The 19,780-nt window shown below is 44.3% G+C and overlaps 1 protein-coding gene across 3 annotated transcripts in view; it reads left to right on the top strand.

Annotated features, from left to right (window-relative positions):
• Positions 1-18,096, top strand: part of SLC44A2 (solute carrier family 44 member 2) — a 63,986-nt gene extending 45,890 nt beyond the window's left edge. For 2 of the 3 annotated variants that reach the window (XM_060268812.1, XM_060268811.1), the window contains exons 15-22: positions 1,953-2,215; positions 3,962-4,056; positions 5,164-5,267; positions 7,550-7,623; positions 8,786-8,856; positions 9,239-9,327; positions 10,348-10,432; positions 13,192-18,096. In XM_060268812.1, coding sequence (XP_060124795.1) covers positions 1,953-2,215; positions 3,962-4,056; positions 5,164-5,267; positions 7,550-7,623; positions 8,786-8,856; positions 9,239-9,327; positions 10,348-10,432; positions 13,192-13,313 — 903 coding nt within the window. In that variant the 3' untranslated portion in view covers positions 13,314-18,096. The remainder of the gene's footprint in view (positions 1-1,952; positions 2,216-3,961; positions 4,057-5,163; positions 5,268-7,549; positions 7,624-8,785; positions 8,857-9,238; positions 9,328-10,347; positions 10,433-13,191) is intronic. The other variant, XM_060268810.1, reaches the window with a different exon arrangement.
• The last annotated feature ends 1,684 nt before the right edge of the window (positions 18,097-19,780 follow it).

Raw genomic sequence — 19,780 nt, 5'->3', positions numbered from 1 at the left:
ACAAAGAACTACCAATCGGTGAAGGCAAGGCCCATTCCGTTTACCATTTATGAATTTCATCTCCTCCTCCTTAGAAGAGCTCAACCCCAAACCAAATTTGGGACATCCGGGATGGCTCCATGTTGGATGGGCACATCCCAACCATATATGGCACATCCGGGGTTACTGTGACCCAGTGAGTTGCGAAAGATGAACCTCTGTCCCAGATCCGGCATCCTATGAGGCAAGCCGCCAAGGCCCTTTCCTGTGTGAGCTCATGTCCAGCATCCAGCTGTCACACAAGCAGAATCTAGGTGCATTCTCATCACAGATACAATTACAATTAAACATTGGCAAACATTAAAAAGCAATACAATACATAAGGAACACTTCATCAATGCATAGGGTATCAATAGCATACAACAATTGGCAATAGAGCTTTCAATACATTTCCAATAAGCACAATGGGGCCTAGAAGGCTCCTTAGGCTGAAACGACGAAAATACATTTTTACAGTCTGTCGCAACCCATAGCCCAGGGCCGTCTTAAGCCCATCCAGCGCCCTGGCGCTAGGTCCCTCCAGCGCCCCCTCCAGAGCCTCTCCAAGGGCCCGGGAGTGCCAAGCGGACCGCAGCAGCAGCGGGAGGCCACCTCCGAGGACTCCGCGCTGCGCCTCCTCGTTTCCCCGCGCTGGGTTCCGCTCAGTCAAGCTTCGCCACCAGCACGTGCACCGCGGGACCAGCAAGAGCTGCTTGGGTGCTGTGCGCGCGCTGGTGGCGAAGCTCGACTGAGCGGAACCCAGCGCTGGGGAAACGAGAAGGAGGCGCAGCGCGGAGTCCTCGGAGAAGGAGAGAGACGCGACACAGCCTCTCAGCTAGTGGAGCGCAGTCCTCCTGGCCAGATCGCCGGAACCCTGCACTCACTTGGCGCCCTTCCAGCGCCCTCCAGCGCCCGGCGCTGTGGTTCTCCGCGCCACTAGCCTCTATGGCTAGGAATGGCCTGCCATAGCCCACTTCCTATAGAACCTAACCTTGCGCCAAGAACATCCTTATCAAGGTCCCAGGCGTTCCGCCAGCCAGACACAGGAACAAGAACATTCTCTGACCAGGTGGCTTTATGTAAACATAGGCACAGCATCTTAGTAAGACAAAGGGAGACAGAATATAGGATTTTTCAGAAAGGCAAAATGGCTTATATTCCTGAAGTTATATACCTGAGAAGCATAGGCCCATTTCACATACCCGTGGCCTATGCCCACTCACTTCAAGAGAACCCACACAAGCAACGCTGACACAAACCCCACACATACACTAAGTAGAAGAATAGAAGCATTGCCAACCGACCCCACTCACCATTCCCTCCTCCCCCTCTTTCATTCCTAACCTAGTGTTGCCTAACACTGTATGCAACACTAATGTCTCACAATAAATGAAACTGATCTGTAGAAAACACAACTTGAAAAAAGAGAAAACGCATATATTTTTGTAAACATAAAGGTAAAGGGGCCCCTGACCATCAGGTCCAGTCGTGTCCGACTCTGGGGTTGCGGCGCTCATCTCGCTCTATAGGCCGAGGGAGCCGGCGTTTGTCTGCAGACAGCTTCCGGGTCATGTGGCCAGCATGACAAAGCTGCTTCTGGCGAACCAGAGCAGCGCACGGAAACGCCGTTTACCTTCCCGTCGGAGCGTTCCCTATTTATCTACTTGCACTTTGATGTGTTTTTGAACTGCTAGGTGGGCAGGAGCTGGGACTGAGCAACGGGAGCTTACCCTGTTGCAGGGATTCGAACCGCCGACCTTCTGATCAGCAAGCCCTAGACTCTGTGGTTTCACCCACAGCGCCACCTGGGTCCCTGATGTTTCTTTGTAAACATAAGAAATCCTTAATAAAAGTATGTTCAAGTGGAATTCTGAAGCTGCCTGTCTGGCTCCCATAGCGATGAGAGTAACATCATTTTCTTCTTCCTTTTTTAGACCTTCAATACTTCCAACGTCACCAAAGTGTGCCCAAGCGCTCGCTGCCTCTTTGCCTTCTACGGCGGCGAGAGCACCTACCACAAGTACCTCATCATCTTCCAGATCTACAATGTCTTTATGTTCTTCTGGCTGGCAAACTTTGTCATTGCCTTGGGCCAAGTCACACTGGCCGGAGCCTTTGCCTCGTACTATTGGGCCTTTAAGAAACCGGATGACATGCCAGCCTTCCCTCTGTTCTCTTCCTTCGGCAGAGCACTCAGGTACAAAGACTGGGGTGGGCGGGGGAGTTGCAGCATGCAATTCTTAACAGTCGGAAGTCCCTGCATTAGTGTTTCTCATGCTTGGGTCTCTTGCTGTTGTTGGACTATAACTCCCATCATTCCCTGGCCAGTGGTCCTGCTGGCTAGGGATGATAGGAATTGTAGTCCAACAGTAGCTGGAGACCCGAGATTGAAAAACATTGCTCTTCACTCTGCAGGACCAGGGAAGGATGCAGGGTTTGTTGGCTGAACAGGATCCTAGATAGACAAGGCAGGTTTCTGCACAGTGATTTCAGCTCAGTATTGGATTACACTGGGGAACAAAAAAATTGTTGCATTGACATCTACAGTTGTTCTAACCTAATTTCAACGTGCTGATTTCATATCTGAAGTTGGTTTTGTTCTGTAAGCTCTAGGTTTTTTTTGCAATCCATGTTTTTCACTTTTCACTATACTGTATCCCAAGGGAATACTTTTTTTTTTTTTGCATACCTCCAACTGTACATAGATATACATGTCATTTTCAATGCTACCCTGTTTCTCATATTTTAAGACATAGTCATAAAATAAGCCATAGCAGGATTTTTAAGCTTTCAAGGAATATAAGCCATACCCCGAAAATAAGACATAGTGATAGGCACAGCAGCAATACCGGCCGCGGCAGGAGGAGGAGGGAAAAATATAAGACATCCCCTGAAAATAAGCCATAGTGTTTTGTTTTTTTTAGGAAAAATAAATATAAGACGGTGTCTTATTTTCGGAGAAACACGGTATACATGTCATGTTCAGTGCTATATAAGTCGCTTACATTTATAATCATATTCTACTACTTTGGCTATGTGTTTAATAAAATATTTAATTCTTGCATTATTTAAAACGAATATTATGTTGAAATGTGAAAAACATGAATTGCAAAAAAACTAGAGCTTACAGAACGAAACTGACTTCAGATATGAAATCAGCATTGAAAAAACATATAAGAACAGTTGAAAAATCTCATGCAACAGAAAATTAAGGGGGGGAAAGTTCCCCAGTGTTATCTGCACTCTGGGCTAGATAGGGCATCCAGACTGGAAAATGGCAGAGCGTTCAAGTCATTGTGGTACAGAAAAGAGCTTTGATATCCTAGGAGCTGGCACACAGCAGAGGCTTGTTATTTCCAATTGCATACAGAGAACGGAGCCTTAACATCAGGGCTGGGCAACCTGTGGCCCTTCAGTTGTTGCCAGGCTACAACTCCCATCATTTCTGGATATTGGCCATGCTGGCTGGGACTGATGGGATTTGGAGTTCAGCAACAACCAGTTACCTAATCTCTGGTTGACATCTTTGTCTGAATCAGGATAATTTTGTGGTGGTTGATTTGCATGAACTGTGAGGGATTCCCATGGAAAGAATGAGAAGCATTTAGAATCAAAGCAAGCTCAGGAAGGGGCTTAGCATGGCTGCATGGCTGAAGTGGGCTTCGGTGATTTCTTCTCAGGAGGAGGTCAGGCTCAGGGCAGAAGGAGCTTTATTGCCAGTAAATGAGCCTTAGAGGTAGGCCAGCAGCCCATAGGGATATGCTGCAAAGCCAATATGGAAATTGGGGTTCAAAATGGAACTTGAGAAACTCAGGCCAGTGTACCTAGTGGCTAGACATGCATTCTCTCCTATCCCACTGTACAGGCTGATACAACGTCCTTTGTCAGAGTTGACAAATGCTCTGAAACCACAGCAAATGCAATTTTTCTGCTCCCCCAACAGGTATCACACTGGCTCACTAGCCTTCGGCTCCCTGATTCTTGCTATTGTCCAGGTCATTCGAGTCATGCTGGAATATTTGGATCACAGGCTAAAAGGTACTGAACAGGGGGAAGGATTTAGTACAGGAAGTGTGTTAGGAATGAGAGTCCACCTCTTTCTTTTGGCCACACATCTTTTGGCATGATTTCCCCCCCCCCCCCATGTTTAGACTGGGAGCTCTTCTCCCTTTCCCTCTCTTTCTCTGCCACCTAGCTAGACACCCTGGGGCTCTCTTTGGATTCTTGAGTCTCTCCTTTTGTATTCTTAGAGGGATTTTTTAATGCTCCTGGGTGCTGCTGAAGGATGTGTCTGGCCCAGTAATACAGTTAAGCCTATGGCTTATAACTCCCAATAAGCAAAGTAAAAATTGTGCCAAGAAAACAAGCTATGGAAATAATGTGAAATTGCTGCAGATTTCTCTTTCTGCAGTTTTCTCACATCTTTGTTATGCAGCCAGAGCTTGGAATTTTTGCAGATTTGGGGATTTTTTGTCAGGCAGTTGAGTAGCGGCAGCAGAATATCTCAGTACAGTCGTACCTTGGTTTTTGAACAGCTTAGTTTTCAAATGTATTGGCTCCCCAACACTGCAAACCCGGAAGTGAGTGTTCTGGTTTGCAAATTATTTTTTGGAAGCCGAACGTCCGATGGGGCTTCCACGACTTCTGATTGGCTGCAGGAGCTTCCTGCAGCCAATCAGAAGCTGTGCTTTGGTTTCCGAATGTTTTGGAAGTCAAATGGACTTCCGGAACAGATTCTGTTCGGCTTCCGAGGTATGACTGTATATTACAGGGTGGGGAAGAGGGAACTACAAATAGCTCCAGCCCTGACCCCTGAGCACTGCAGCTCCCCACCCCACCCCACTCACAGAGACAGAAGCTTTGATCCAGCAGGTCTGGTGCACACACACATCACTGGCATGCTGAGATTTCCTCCTTGTCTTGAATGATGCTTTCCACTACACTCTGGACCAAGAACATAACTCTTGAAGTTACCCTTTTTAAAAAGCTGTCCTTTTTAATAACAAAGGCTAGGATCCTTCAAGTAAGTGTTAGTGATAATTCCAGATTCTGTGCTTGTGAGCAACTGTGCACATGGGTTCCTGCCCAGTCTGACAAATAGATCATTTTTTCTCCTCCTCTCCCTTGATGCTATCCTTTCATTAGCTGCTGACAACAAGTGTGCCAAGTTCTTCTTGACCTGTCTCAAATGCTGCTTCTGGTGCCTCGAGAAATTCATCAAGTTCTTGAACAGGAATGCCTACATTATGGTGAGGAATCTGACTGCTCTCAGGGAATTCATGCAGAGTTGTAGATGCTCAGATGATCGTGGGGATGACTTCCAAACTAGTTAGCCAAGCCATTAGCAGGAGAGGCTATTAGATGCCTTAGACATTCTTTAGACTAGGGGTGGACCTACATTTTGGGGGACCCAAAACCTAAACTGTTATGGGGGGCCCTTCGCAATGAGGTCTGGGTAACCACTGTTGGCTTCTTCAGTGGGGTCGTTTACAACAACCTTTACAACATCTGTGCTACAGAATCTCAAACTTTGGGATTGTTGAAATGTATACAGTGGGACCTCAGTTTTTAAACTTAATCCATTCTGGAAGACCGTTTGGCTTCCGAAAAGTTCAAAAACCAAGGATCAGTGGGCTGGTTGCAAAGTCAATGGGAAAAAAATGAAAAACGTGGCTTGGAAGCCGGAAATTGTTCAAAAACCGGAGCTGTTACTTCCGGGTTTTTGGCGTTCCGGAGCCGAAATGTTCCAAAATGTAGGCGTTCAGGAACCGAGGTTTGACTTTACAACAAAAAAGTACTGTAATCAGTTTAAGTCGTGCGACTCAAATTGCGCCTACTTGACCCATTTTTTTAAAAAAGCAATGTGCACTTAAATTGCTTCTGGGGCCCCTCCAGGATTAGGGACCCTGAAGCTTAACCTTCATTAGTTTCATAGTAGATCTGTCCCTGCTTTAGACCTTGAAGAAGCCTCTGACTAGATCTACACTCACCTTTTAAATGTTATTAGAATGATATTCTAATATCATTCTAATAATAATATCATGAGGGACCCAGGTGGCGCTGTGGGTTAAACCACAGAGTCTAGGGCTTGCTGATTAGAAGGTCGGCGGTTCGAATCCCTGCGACGGGGTGAGCTCCTGTTGCTCGGTCCCAGCTCCTGCCCACCTTGCAGTTCGAAAGCACATAAAAGTGCAAATAGATAAATAGGGACCGCTACAGTGGGAAGGTAAACGGCGTTTCCATGTGCTGCTCTGGTTCGCCAGAAGCAGCTTTGTCATGCTGGCCACATGACCCGGAAGCCGTCTGCGGACAAACGCCGGCTCCCTCGGCCTATAGAGCGAGATGAGCGCCGCAACCCCAGAGTCGGACAAGACTGGACCTGATGGTCAGGGGCCCCTTAACCTTTACCCTTTAGAATGATATTAGAAATATTGTTCTAAAACGTCAAGACATGGAAGGTCCGCTATTGGTTTCTCCTTTGCTTCCCTTCCACACCATCTTCCAGGTTTCCAGTAGCTCTGCAGCACCCTCTGGTGTCACATTTTAATAACACATTATGAATGTTAAAAAAGAACGTCATATGGCTATATGGTTACCAGAATCATCCCTTAACTCTTTTTTTTAGCATTAAAAACCACGAGCGTTGGTCCACCCTCTGTTTTCAGGTGTGTTGAGGCTTGGAATGTGTCTAGGTCAGATCTTTCCAAACTTTTTCATGCTGGTGACACACCTTTTAGAAGTGCATCATTTCGCAACACAGTAATTCAGTTTTACTAGCAAGCCGGAAGTTAAACTAACCCCTCTCCTGCCCTGGGAGGACTGCGGGGAGCAGTTGCATTTGTGTAACACACCTACACACTGCAGCCGGCACACTAACGTCGCGACACACAGTTTGGAAAGCTCCGGTGATACCTTTGATTTGGGGAATGCTGTAACATGGCATGTTTGGCGCTGCTTCCAGACCTTGTACTCAAGACATCCCTGTTCTTTCAACCTCAGCTGGTTCTTCTGATGACAAGGGCATGAAGAGGAGACCTCAAAGATGCAGAGAGGGTGTTCTGTTGACTCAAAAGTGTTTTGAATCTGTTGACATTATGGTTTGAGCTCTTATCGAAAGATAGTCAAATATGGCGTGGAGGATGATATGACTAACTTTTTTTAAAAGAAGAAGAAGCTGTGTTGGTTGTTCAACAGACAAAACATTTTGTGCCATGCCAATAAACCACCCTTTGTTAACTGTTGAGGTATTCAATCTATATTCTTGCATTTGGTGTCATCCTCCCCTTGGCCACAGTTGACAAGAACCAGCACGGAGAGGCATCATAAAGGAAAGCACAGTAGCTCCCAATATGCTCTTTCCGCCTGCAAGTCCACTTTGCATTCTGGAAACAGAGCAGCACTGATGTCACATGGTCACGATCAATGTAAATCATCCATCTGGTCTGGGGCATGAGGTCAAAAGCTCCTGATTAAAGTACCCTGGACAACTTGACATAATGTTCATATTCTCTCTGGTGATTTCCCCCCACAGATTGCCATCTATGGCACTAATTTCTGCACTTCTGCAAGAAATGCCTTTTTCCTGCTCATGAGGAATATCGTCAGGTGAGGGCCTGCCAATGAGTTGCCTGGTTATTACTGCTTCAGGGCTTTAAACAGGGATAGCCAGCTTCTTTGGACCGGTGGGGGAGCATCCTCCTTGGCTAAGCTGCTTGGGGATGAAATTCTTCCAGCTTTAAGGTTCCCTCTCATTTCCCTCCCCACTCTTTTAAAGCACTTTCTTCAGAGACAGCCTGCCCACTCGCCCCGGCCCCATGCTGAAGAATCCTCTCAGAGCTACAAGAGAGGGTGCGCAGCTTCTGCCAATTGGCACAAAATGCAAATTGACATGGTGTCGTATCCCATATCTTTAGAACTGGGAAGGATCTCAAGCACCGCTGACCAAGCCCAAATGAGCATATGGGCAATAGGGGATAGATATCAGGTGCCTGGTGCACAGGGTCTTCTTGGTAGTGGCACCTGCCCTGTGGAATCTCCCCCCCCCCAGATGTCAATAACTATACAACTTTTAGAAGGCATCTGATTAATAACTCTACAACTTTTAGAAGCCATCTGAAAGCAGGAAATTTTAAATATTTTATTGTGTTTTTATTACTTTGCTGGAAGCTGCCCAGAGTGGCTGGGCCAACCCAGTCAGTGGAGTGGCATATTAATAATAAAATTATTATTACTAACATTGTGCAGGCTTATAGGCAAGGTTTGGGGATGTGGTCAGGGCTCTATATTTCCTGCGCAAAGAAAGCTTCAGTCCTAGATTCAAAGTTGGGAATGGATCCCTTTCTTGCAAACTTGGTGGTTTTGATGCGAACCAGCTCGATTCATGTGCTCTGTTTGAACTAGCTACCGGTATTTGAGAGAATGCAGACTTGAGAATTTCCCTGCACAAAGGAGAAATGTGGAGGGAGGAGAGGCATGGAGAAGTCCAGTTTTAGCGATGTGAATGGGGAAGCAATATAAATCCTGAGCCATTTACCTATAATCTAAAGTGGCCTGCTCTAACCTGGTACCCTCCAAATGCTGTTGGGACTGCCTGATGTTCTGGGAGTTGTGGTCCAACAACATCTAGAGGGCACCAGGTCAGGAAAGGCTGCCTACAGAAACTCTACTCAGGAGTCTCTTCTAGGCATTTCTAGAAATTTCTCTAACATAATTCCACAACGGTGAGGAGGCTTGGAAAATTATTGTTTCTCCTTCTGTCTGCTTTCAGGGTTGCTGTTCTGGATAAAGTCACAGACTTCCTGCTTTTCCTTGGCAAACTCCTGATTGTGGGAAGTGTTGGTAAGTTTTTTGGGATATTTCAGGCCTCCTCTCAAATATCCTTCATCTTCTGTACTGATTTATTCAGCTTCTCCTCGGGAATGAAATGCCTTCCATTTGCAGAGGCCCTCCGCCCCCTCATTCCCAGGATTGTTTTGCTTCTTACTTCCTTTTTGCTCAGCTTGTTCCCACTACACACAGATAGAAAACGCAAGGTCCAAGTGCTAATTTTGCAGAGAAGGGGGGTGTTTATTTGTCCTGAGACCTTGTTGACAGATGCATGGGCCACAGAGGGAATAGCTTCTGAGGTGGAGGAGGGGGAGAAATGGATTCAAAAGTTTGACTTGAAGATCAGACAGAAAATTCTGAGATGAAATGATTATGTTTTTCTTTCCTCTTTTAGGTATACTTGCCTTCTTCTTTTTCACCCACAGGATAAAAGTGATTCAAGACACAGCACCACCCCTCAACTACTACTGGGTCCCCATTCTGGTTGGTATCTAAGCTAAAGACTTCTTCAGTTTTTAACCGCCCTGCTACATATCTTGAGCACAGAACAAATCTAAACCGTGAAAGACCCCTGAAACGAGATGTATAGAATAAAGTGAAGAATATAAATTACAGTGGTACCTCTACTTATGATTAACTCTACTTACGAATGTTTCTACTTACGAATGGAGCTCCGTCTGCCATCTTGGATGCGGTTTAGATAGGATTTTTTCTACTTATGAATTTTTAGATAGGGTTGCTTCGACTTACGAATTTTTTCTCCCAATGCATTCCTATGGGATTCGACTTACAATTTTTTTTCTACTTACGAATGTGCGTTCGGAACGCATTAAATTCGTAAGTAGAGGTACCACTGTATAGTGAAGCTAAACTAATTAATGTATAAATACTCAAAAAACATAAAGTACTCAAAGAAACCTTAACGAGTTGCCGGCTAAAAGTCTCATTTCACTGTAAATGATCTATCAGTTTCCTCAGAAGGAAAAAGGAACTTATAACATCCGTAAAGACTCAAGGTCACTTATCAATTATTCAAGATAAGGGGAGAATTTATGAACTTTAAGAAGAACTAAAAACTCCCAGGCAGTTGGGGTAAATTACCCAGAATAGAAAGTCTAATTTTTCTTAAACCAAAAGGTTAAAGAACCTATAAGAAAATTCTAAGCCAAGATAACCTAGCTTGTGGAAAAGATTCAGCAAACAGCTATATAAGCTCCCATAGTCTCATTGTTACAAAGCCATTGCAAGGACTGCATTGTTGAGGACGCAGGGGAAGGGAGGAGAAAACCACTATTAATTTGCAGTAATATCTATATTGGACTCTCTTTCTTACATTTATTTCACCAGCAACGAGTTCAAGGTGGTAAATGTGGTTCTCCCTGCCACCTATTTTATTCTCACAACAACCCTGTGAGGTTTGGCCCAAGGTCATAATCTGACCTCTTATGAATCCAGGTTTCAACTCTGACTTCTTGCGAGATGATTCTCTGCTTTTTCTTGCAGACGGTGGTTGTAGGCTCCTATCTAATTGCACACGGATTCTTCAGTGTGTATGCCATGTGTGTGGACACACTCTTCCTGTGTTTCTGTAAGTATCCAGATCTGGTGCCATTCTAGTGAAATAAGCACGTTTGGTCCAAGCACTGTAAACTGTAAAAGAAATGCTCTATAGTCACGGTGGTATTAAACCAGCAGCTGCTGAAAATGCCCTGCAGGCAGTTTCTCCTATGCCCCCCCCCCCCCCCCGCCCATAAAAGAACCACAAATTCCTGATTCCTTGGGCCATAGTGCAAGATGACCCACAGAAGGCATGATGCAGGCCAGAAAAAAATGGTCCTGCAGGGGCCTTGCTTTTGCCAAAAGATTGGGCTCTAGTGATATTCCATTCCAGATAACAGCCGTGTCAGTCTGTTACAGTCTGTTACAGCACAAACTGCTGTTGTGCATTGAAGGCTAACAGATTCATTGTGATCTATGTCATGTCATCTATCACTGACTTCTCTTCTGGGGGACACATTCGAATAACCTGACTTTTGAATACTAGTCATAGAAGCTGCAGGCTACAAAAGAACCCTCAGCCCTTTTGCCCTTCTTTTGCCTCTGCATTTTCCAGCACTCGTTTGCTAATCAATTGGATTGCGAAGTTTAATTGGTAGATTTAATCAGCTGAAGCTGATTAACTGAAGAGGGCAATTTCTAACCGGAAAGGCTGAGAGATTTGATTTTGAGCCTACTTTGCATTTTAGTATCTTCTTGTCACAGGGAATGCTAAAAAATGAAGAGTAGTAATTTTAAATGTACAGCCCGTTCCTATTCATGCTTATTCAGAGAGATGCCCACTTACTGTATTGGGGTTTGATCCCATTGCCATGCTAGTTTATGCTTCCTTCCTATAATATCTGAAAAGGGGCACCTCTGAGGCTTAGGTAACTTGCACATTTGTTTTGATTTAAGTAGTTGCCCTTTTTGATCATTTAATTCCTAGTGTGCCCCTATACAGTATGTGCGTGTCTTTTTGTTGCATTTGCATTGCAGCAAAATTGCATATTGACTTAAAACAGGGGTCAGCAAACTTTTTCAGCAGGGGGCCGGTCCACTGTCCCTCAGACCTTGGGGGGGGGCTAGACCAGGCATCCCCAAACTGCGGCCCTCCAGATGTTTTGGCCTACAATTCCCCTGATCCCTAGCTAACAGAACCAGTGGTCAGGGATGATGGGAATTGTAGTCCAAAACATCTGGAGGGCCGAAGTTTGGGGATGCCTGGGCTAGACTATATTTTTTTTGGGGGGGGGGAAATGAACGAATTCCTGTGCCCCACAAATAAACCAGAGGTGCATTTTAAATAAAAGGACACATTCAATTCATGTAAAAACACCAGGCAGGCCCCACAAATAACCCAGAGATCATAGCTGCCAAGTTATCCCTTTTTTAAAGGGATTTTCCATTATGCTGAATAGGCTTCCTCGCGAGAAAAGGAAAAACTTGGCAGCTATGCCAGAGATGCATTTTAAATAAATGGACACATTCTACTCATGTAGATTCCCGGACCGTCCGTGGGCTGGATTGAGAAGGCGATTGGGCTGCATCCGGCCCCTGGGCCTTAGTTTGGGGACCCCTGACTTAAAATGTGTTTGAGGCAGCCAATCGATTCCATTCCCAAGGGAGAATTTCCTTCCCATACCCTTGGTCATATTCAGCTCTTCTTGTCTCCTGCCTCTTTCCCGATTCCTTTTCTTTCTATGAATTAGGAACCCTCTACCTGGCTGTGACTTTCCCCCATTAGGTCCTGCATTTACCACATCAGTGCTTCTCAAATTGTAGGTGCACGTGAGAGAGATCTTCAACAAAGGCAGAAAGGACTGCCTACTTGGCTGCGTTGTTGCAGTTTTATTTAGCTGAGAGAGGCTAGCTGTAACCATCCCAGTCTTCCCTATTAGGTAGCAGTCAAGGACAGGCAGAATGTGCCTTCCTATCTCAAGTCTTTATTTGCTCTGCCTCCCACACTGTGAGGCACTCAAGAAGCCGGGGGGGTGGGTGGTGGTGGAGAGAACTAGGGTTTAGGATTGATCAAAGGAAGGACTTATTCTCACACAGTTGGCTTACGGAACTCACTGTTCTAAGATATGGTCATGGCCATCGATTCAGCAGACTTTAAAAAGCATCAGGAGAAGTCTGCCATTCACTATTTGTCAGAACAGTGAGCCACAACCTCCCAGGTTCACAGCAAGGATACCTCTTGGCTACCTGATGCAGGAGAAAGAGAACTTGGGGCAGCTGTTGTGTTTATGCTTGGTTTGTGGCTTTCCCATAGGCATCCAGCTGGTTTGGGAGGGGATGCAGTGTGGGAATAATTGACAGCTTCATGGCTGCGTGAGGATTTGAACCTTGGTCTCCTAGATCTAAGGACAACACTTGTAAGCACTACACCATACCAGCTCTCTGGTTCTGGAAATGGCTTGTTTCCACTGTAATGTGGGTTTTAGCCCCGTGGTAGCAGGGTAGCAAGAGCTGATTCCTCTTGCAATTGTGAAACTATTAACTTCTGATTTCTCCTTCATGTCTCCATCGTCAGCTCAGTTAGCAACTCCTCCGCTTCTGCTATAGTAGCAAGCATACTCCATAGCATAAAAGCAGTTGACTGCCTAAGCTGCCTTACTCTTTTTCTGGGTGGAGGAATCTATTTGCGACTAACTCCAAATCTTCCCTTTCTCTCTCTCTCTCTCTCTCCCCCCCCCACTCCCCTTTTGTTTTGTGTTCCTTTGCTTTTGTCTTTATTTGTTTTGCTTTGCTTCTCTCTTGTCCATCCTTCTGCGGCTGCTTTCTCTGTGTTCCGTGGGATCCCAAAAGGTGAAGATCTGGAAAGGAATGATGGATCTCCTGAGCGGCCTTATTACATGTCCCCCGAACTGAGCGAAATCCTGCTGAAGGGAAGCCTAGAATCTTCCAAAAGTGCTGAGAGCCAGGAATAGGGACTGGTGCACCGAGTGGGAGAGGCACACACAGGTTGCCTGATCCGTGTGCAGGTGCTGTTCCTTCGTGGCTGCCCTGAGAGCTGGTGCAAACCTTCTAGTTTTGCTGTTCTGGGAAACAGTGCTTCCTCTAGCAAGTGGGAGGCAAACATTCTGGCGCCAGAGGAGTGGAAGCTGAAGTTCAAGGCTGAATGTGTTTAATGTCAGGGAAACTCACCACATCTCCGCTGTTTGCACCACGAGGTGCTGTTTTCTGCTCTCCCCAAAATGCCATCCCTATAGCAAGTCTGGCTATTTAACCGGTTGCATAAATAAGCAGAATGCATACAGTACAGTACAGTACAGTACAGTACAGTACAGTACAGTACAGTACAGTACAGTACAGTACAGTACAGTACAGAGTGAGTGATGCAGATATTTACATTATGTATTGGATCATTTCTTGGACTTTCCCTTTCCTTGACTAGGCAGATGTAGAACAGAGCCATTTCTTTGGTTACCAGTGAATTTTGAGAGCAGATGCTTTTGTCCAAAGGGACAAAGGAACCAAAATTGCTTGAGATGCTAGGGATATCTTTGGCTGGTTGGGCTGGTTTTGAGTTGATGGGGGGGGGGCTTCGAATTGCCTAGGACTTGCTTCCAGGCAGAAGTAAGTGGAGGAGGATAGGGATTCTAGCAGAGCAGCAAAGCAGGTATGCAAATGATGTCTTGCCGAAGAGTTGTTTCTTTGTTTTGAAGTTCCTGCTGCAAATTTGTGGGACTCTTTCCATATAGACTTACAGATCTGTATGGCTATTTTTCCCAGTAGTTTTGAGTTTCCTTCATTTTCAGTTCCTTATTTTGTTGTAAAGCAGTATTCTGTGCAACCTGCAAGCTTGCTATCCTGCTTGATGATCCCTTTTACTGAACTGTTCTGACACTCTAGCATGCCATTGAAATTACAGTAGCTTGCAGAGTAATCTTATCAAATATACAACATTTGCTTGTTTGTAACTTCTCTACAGCTTGTCTTGATGTGGAAAGTAATGACAACTAATTTCCCTAATGGCTCTCTTCCTAGGCTACGGTCCCAATATCCCACATAGCTATGTATGCCTTAAGCCCATTGAAAGACATAAGTTTTAGCATACCATACTGAACTATACTCAAAACATAGCGTTGAAATTCCCAGTGTAGCCTTGAAATTCCCAGTGTACATCTTTGCAAAGTCCTTAATTAAGCTAATAATAATCTTGAAAAATCTGTGACTGATATCTCCTTCCTATGGCAGATAAAGTATTAGATTTCCTTCCTCAAAATACACCCCCCCTGGGTTTTCAGTATTGTATAAAGCTGGAGCTTATTTTTCTCTGCTTTACAAAAGTTTATTAGCTGAACATAGTATGTCAGGATATTTTTTCCCTGTCCCAGAAAAACACAAATCTGGCTCCAATCATTGTAAAACTAAAGGGTGTTTTTTTGTGTGTGTTTTGGGTGGAGATGGGGAGGGAAGGTGAGTTAGCAAACAATTGTGAATTTGCTTAGGAAAGGATGAAAAGGAATTATGTGGGTTTGACAGAGGCTAGGCAGACAGAAAGGAAAGTGGGGCAGACAGAACACTGTATTGGGAGGTTTTCTTGAAAACACTTAATATATTCTGCATCTTGCTCCACATGGCATCAAACTTCCAGATTCCATCTCGGAAAACTCAGTGCCTTATTAAAGAGATACTTCCTTTATGATAGCTCTCCAGGTGTCATGTGGAACATTATCCACTTCAAGTTTATGGTCTGGAATTACCTTTGATTAAATATAATTATGATAAGGGTTTTGTTTTGTTTTGTTTCTCCCTGGCTTCTTGGTTATCCCTGAGAGTTGCTTTTGGCACAGATATTCTGTAAACAAGCAAAAGATAGCATAGGGTCAATTCAAAATGAAATTAAATGAATGTTGACAAAGACTCACTAGTGATCTTCATCACAAAGAGATGGAAACTTGTTTTTTAAAGATGAAATTAGAGACCAAAAGGATAGCAAATGCAGCATTATAAATTCTCGCATGTGTAGTGTTTCATGAGACAGTGGCCAGCCTGGAAACTCCTGTGGCTAGTGGCAGGCAGTTGTTTTCTAAAGGAGCTAAAAGTAGTTGGAAGTGCTTTGAGAAAGGTTTTGCTTCCCATAATGTGTGCACATTTCTTCTGCCCCAGGGTTGTCTCTGGGCTAAACGGGCTCTGGAAGCAAAATAAAAGGTGAAAACCATTTTCCAGAGGCAGTACTGGTATGAAATCCAAAAATCTGTGGTCCTTCTGCTGCCTGTTGATGACCTGAGCAGGCAGGGCACTCTTCAAAGTTTTTGAAGACTTCATTGTTTCTGGTGGCCCTTTTTTTTTTTTGAGCAGCCAATTTTGGTTTTGAGCAGATCACTCATACCTGTATCAGGAATGTGCCTCTTTCTTGTGCTGCACCAGGTTGGAATATATATATGGCTGCAAAGACAGACCTTTGTGAAGAGAAGGCCAGGTGTAGGTTTGCTATGCATCTGGCAAATGGGCCAGTATGCTGTTCACATATATTGTATCTTATATCACAAAAGAGGCGTAGTATTTCTCAGTATGTGAGTAGGGGAATGGTACTCCTTACAAAGCTTAATTGATCAGTTTGATGCTAATAAAAAAAGATAAAAGAATTTGCAAAGAAAAAGACAAGCAGAGGAAAACTTCATATAACTTATCACCACCACTGTTGCTGCCACGGCCAGAGGCAGTATTCTTCAGCTTCTCTTCTTGCTTCCCCATGGAGGAAAAAAGATCCTCTTCATTGCCACCCCTTGGAAAAAGAATGCAGGTGCAAAAACTTGACTCTACATTTTAAATATGCAAATAGAACTCCTCATTTTCTCCTCCGATTCTGCTTGCCTGGAATCTTGCTAAAGTTATAAGGCTGTTGAATTAAATTCAGTCCTCAAAAGAAGCTGTGCGGTTCAGAGTTTATATGTACCTGCTTGTTGTGCATTGAAAGGTTCAACTGAGTGCTTCATTCGTAAGTTAAACACTCAAGTTACACGTAGCGAGGAGGGGAGCTAAATGCAAATGTTGCCTCAAATATGAGATTTCATCTAGATCTTAACATCTGTGGAATCATTAGGACACTGCCATAGCCTTGAGAATGGGGTGATACATTCCATCGCACCAAGACATGGTTGAGGAAACCCATCTTGACCTATATCCTCCACTGTGAGGAAGTGTTCAACTTTCCTTGAGGAAAAGTGGAAGGATTGGCCTGTCAATTCGAAATCCTGCTCAGTTTGGGACATGCGTCTGGAGTAGGGTACACTTGCTTGCTTGGGGGGAGTCCCAGCCTCCAGTTAGTGGTGTCAGGTTTCCCAGTATTTTCACTGTCTCAGATTGCTAACACTTTCCCTTTGTTAAGGGCCTTACTTGATCCCAGATACCTGCCATTTGGTACTTGGGAGACAGACATTTTTTCACATCCCTTATGCTGGGGGAATTTGTGTCTCTTTGCAGTGGAAGATCTGGAACGTAATGATGGCTCTACCGAAAAGCCTTACTTCATGTCATCTAATCTGAGAAAGCTCTTGAAGAAGACCAACAAACAGCAAGCAGATGCATAGCTGGCCCTCCCGTTCATTCCTGTTGCTTCCGTTCGTAGCATGCAGCAGACGCACTGAAATTTAACCAGTCTGAGCTTTGTCGAACCTTTTCTTTGAAGAGCAGCAATCTGTGGGGTCCCTCTTCCACTTGCTCAGCCAAAACAACAGTAGCTTCCCTTGATTTGGAAACACTCTTGCCCCCCCCCCACTGAAAAATGAGGAACTTGTGTCACAATAGCTCCATCTTAAGTCTTGAGTGTAGAGGTATCTGCTACTAAGTCAATCAAAGCCTCCCTGCTCACGATCGGCCTGGAGCGGGTGGGTTTCTTGCTTGCTAGTGCAGAAGCAGTTTGTATAAGCGGTAGATTTCAGTTGCCAGCAGTCCATGGACGCTGTAACCCGCTAGCTAACTGAGCTGATTTCATTCCATTAACTTGTTTGAGTAGACTCCAAACTGGCCTCGATCCAAGTGTTCTGGCTTAATCTCAAAACAAATAATCTTGGAGAAGTTGGATCATTCCAATAACAATTTTTTTTAACCATTTGTATTTACTAAGTGTCTTTTCTCCTTGTCGTGGCGTTTACTTCATTATATACACCCCTTGCCACTTGGGATAGACACCTTTAAAGGAGCAAGCTGCCTTTAAGCATGGCACGTTGACTTCGTGGATAATTTATAACCTCCTCCAAATGACTAGCAGCCTTTCATACAAATGCTGTGAAGAAAAGCTTATAGGCAACTGTTGTTGGGGTTGCCGGTGAAAAAGCTAGGGTACTAGTGCTGTTGTTTCTTGAATGAGGATGGGGCAAAATTATTTTAGCAGCTTTGACTTGCAAAATAGGGAAAGGTCTTCAAAAAAAATTATTTGCAAGAAAAGAGCTGTGTGTTTGTTGGGGGGGGTAAACAAAGTAAGTATGAACTATGGAATAGCTAAATATGAGGCAGAACCTAAATATATGCAAAAATGTACCACTAAAATGCAAGGAAGTAGGAGGATTAGTTGGAAAGAGTTCCAAATTGTGGCTACAGGAATTGGTAACTTTCCACAAAGGTAATGATAATACCATCAATCAATTTTTAAATCTGGGCAGTTAATTTTGTGTTTGCTTTTTATAGTCCTTTTCTACTCTCCTATACATCTCTGTATCTTTCAAAAATATTTTATAACTGAAACATTAAACATTTTGTTTTGTACATTTGTTTAGTGTGGTTTTCTTTTTACTTAATCTGTAATTCCAACAAAATTTATGAAGTCTAATGCAATTTGTATTTTTAGAAATCAAAGTAATTAGTGGTGTCTTTCTCCCCCACCCCAAAATTCATCCGCTGCATGGAAGATGTTCTACATTTAAACTGTTGGGGGACTTCAAATATATATTAAAGGAAAACCTATTATATGATTTCTTTATTTAACTGAACTCTAGTCCAAAAAAAAAAAAAATTACAGTAATAGAAAGGGGAAATTATGTGTTTGGCACAGCCCTCTTTCTTTTAGGAACTTGAGTAAGCAGATTCCATGATCAGGTTGGAAATCAACACTTTAACGGGAGATAATCCCAGATGTAAATAAATGTATCTTGGCATATCTTAAGGAGACATTCATTTCAAAGAAGATACCATCCAAAATGGTTAATTCTGTGATCTCAGGCATTGGGAACAACCCACCTGTTGAGCACGTTTTCAATAGGACATCACAGTTGACAGGGGGGTTGTCTCACCCCACCTGTCAAAATCCCTTATGTGGGGTTCCCAAGTGCCTGGGAAGCACCAAGCTTTAGTGCTGGCAAAATGTTTCCCCATCAGCTGACAGGAAAATGAGACTAGAAGCCTGCATTTAGCAGGTATCAGATGCACATGGGAGAAATCCCCCCTTGTGGCCAGTGTCTGCAAAAAAACAACAGAAAAAAGGGTGATGGGTGTCCTGATCCACTGCCCCAAAGGAGGGCTCATGGGAGTGGTTGGGTGAAGGGATACCAAAGAAGGATGTCAAAAACACTAGAGGGATTGGTTCTAATGCTTTAATCAAGAAAAGTGTAGACTTACAGCAGATCAGCCTGCCCGATCTCCCAGCCTTTACAGACTCAGGATGGCTACCGCAGCAAGGAGATGGCTTGTCTGCACCCAATCAAACATGCATACATTCTTTATACAAAGCAGCATGTGTCAGCTTGGTCACAACTTCCCATCGCTTTGCCTGACCAGATGAGAGCATAGGTGGCAAACACCCAAATCTTAGAGATAGTTCCTCTTTCTGGGCTCAGAGCACAGCACCCCAAGCCAACAGATAAGGATAACATCAGAGCAAGCCAATTAGCTTATACTGTATCAAAGCAAGTGAATATATATGAGCTCATTGCTGCAAGAACCACCAATTAATTGTGGGGTTATCTTGACTACTAAGATGGCGTAAGCGAAGCTTCTGGAACAGTTCACCTTTGATTCAACACAACTGTTTCTTAGACTGTTTCCTCTGCACAGAAGCAGTGTAGGTTTGTCCCACAGCACAGTTTGGCTCTGCTAGTGATCCCATGCCTCTATAGGGCTTGCACACAGATCCAGGAGTTGGAATAATGCTGCTTTGATTGAATATGAGACTCTACTTATGTTGCTGCATCATTTCCCCTTAAGGGAACTTCAAAGGGACCCAATATAGACCAAAAGTCCCAGAAGGCGGTAGAAGCAGGAAAAGGCAAGGAAGTCAGGAGAAAATGAGACTAAACCATTCAAGAGGGAAAGAGATTTTTCTGCCCAAACTGGAAACAGGCCTGGGATTTGGAATGCTCTAAAAAGACAGCATGCCTCCATCAGAAAAGTGGATAGAATGGGAGGCAACACAAATGTCCAAATCTCAGAGGGGAAAAGGTATTGGGAAACACCT

This window comes from Zootoca vivipara, chromosome 16, assembly GCF_963506605.1.
Source record: "Zootoca vivipara chromosome 16, rZooViv1.1, whole genome shotgun sequence".
Taxonomy (NCBI): domain Eukaryota; kingdom Metazoa; phylum Chordata; class Lepidosauria; order Squamata; family Lacertidae; genus Zootoca; species Zootoca vivipara.
The sequence above is the reverse complement of the archived record's forward strand: the minus strand, read 5'-3'. Positions and strand labels throughout refer to the sequence as shown.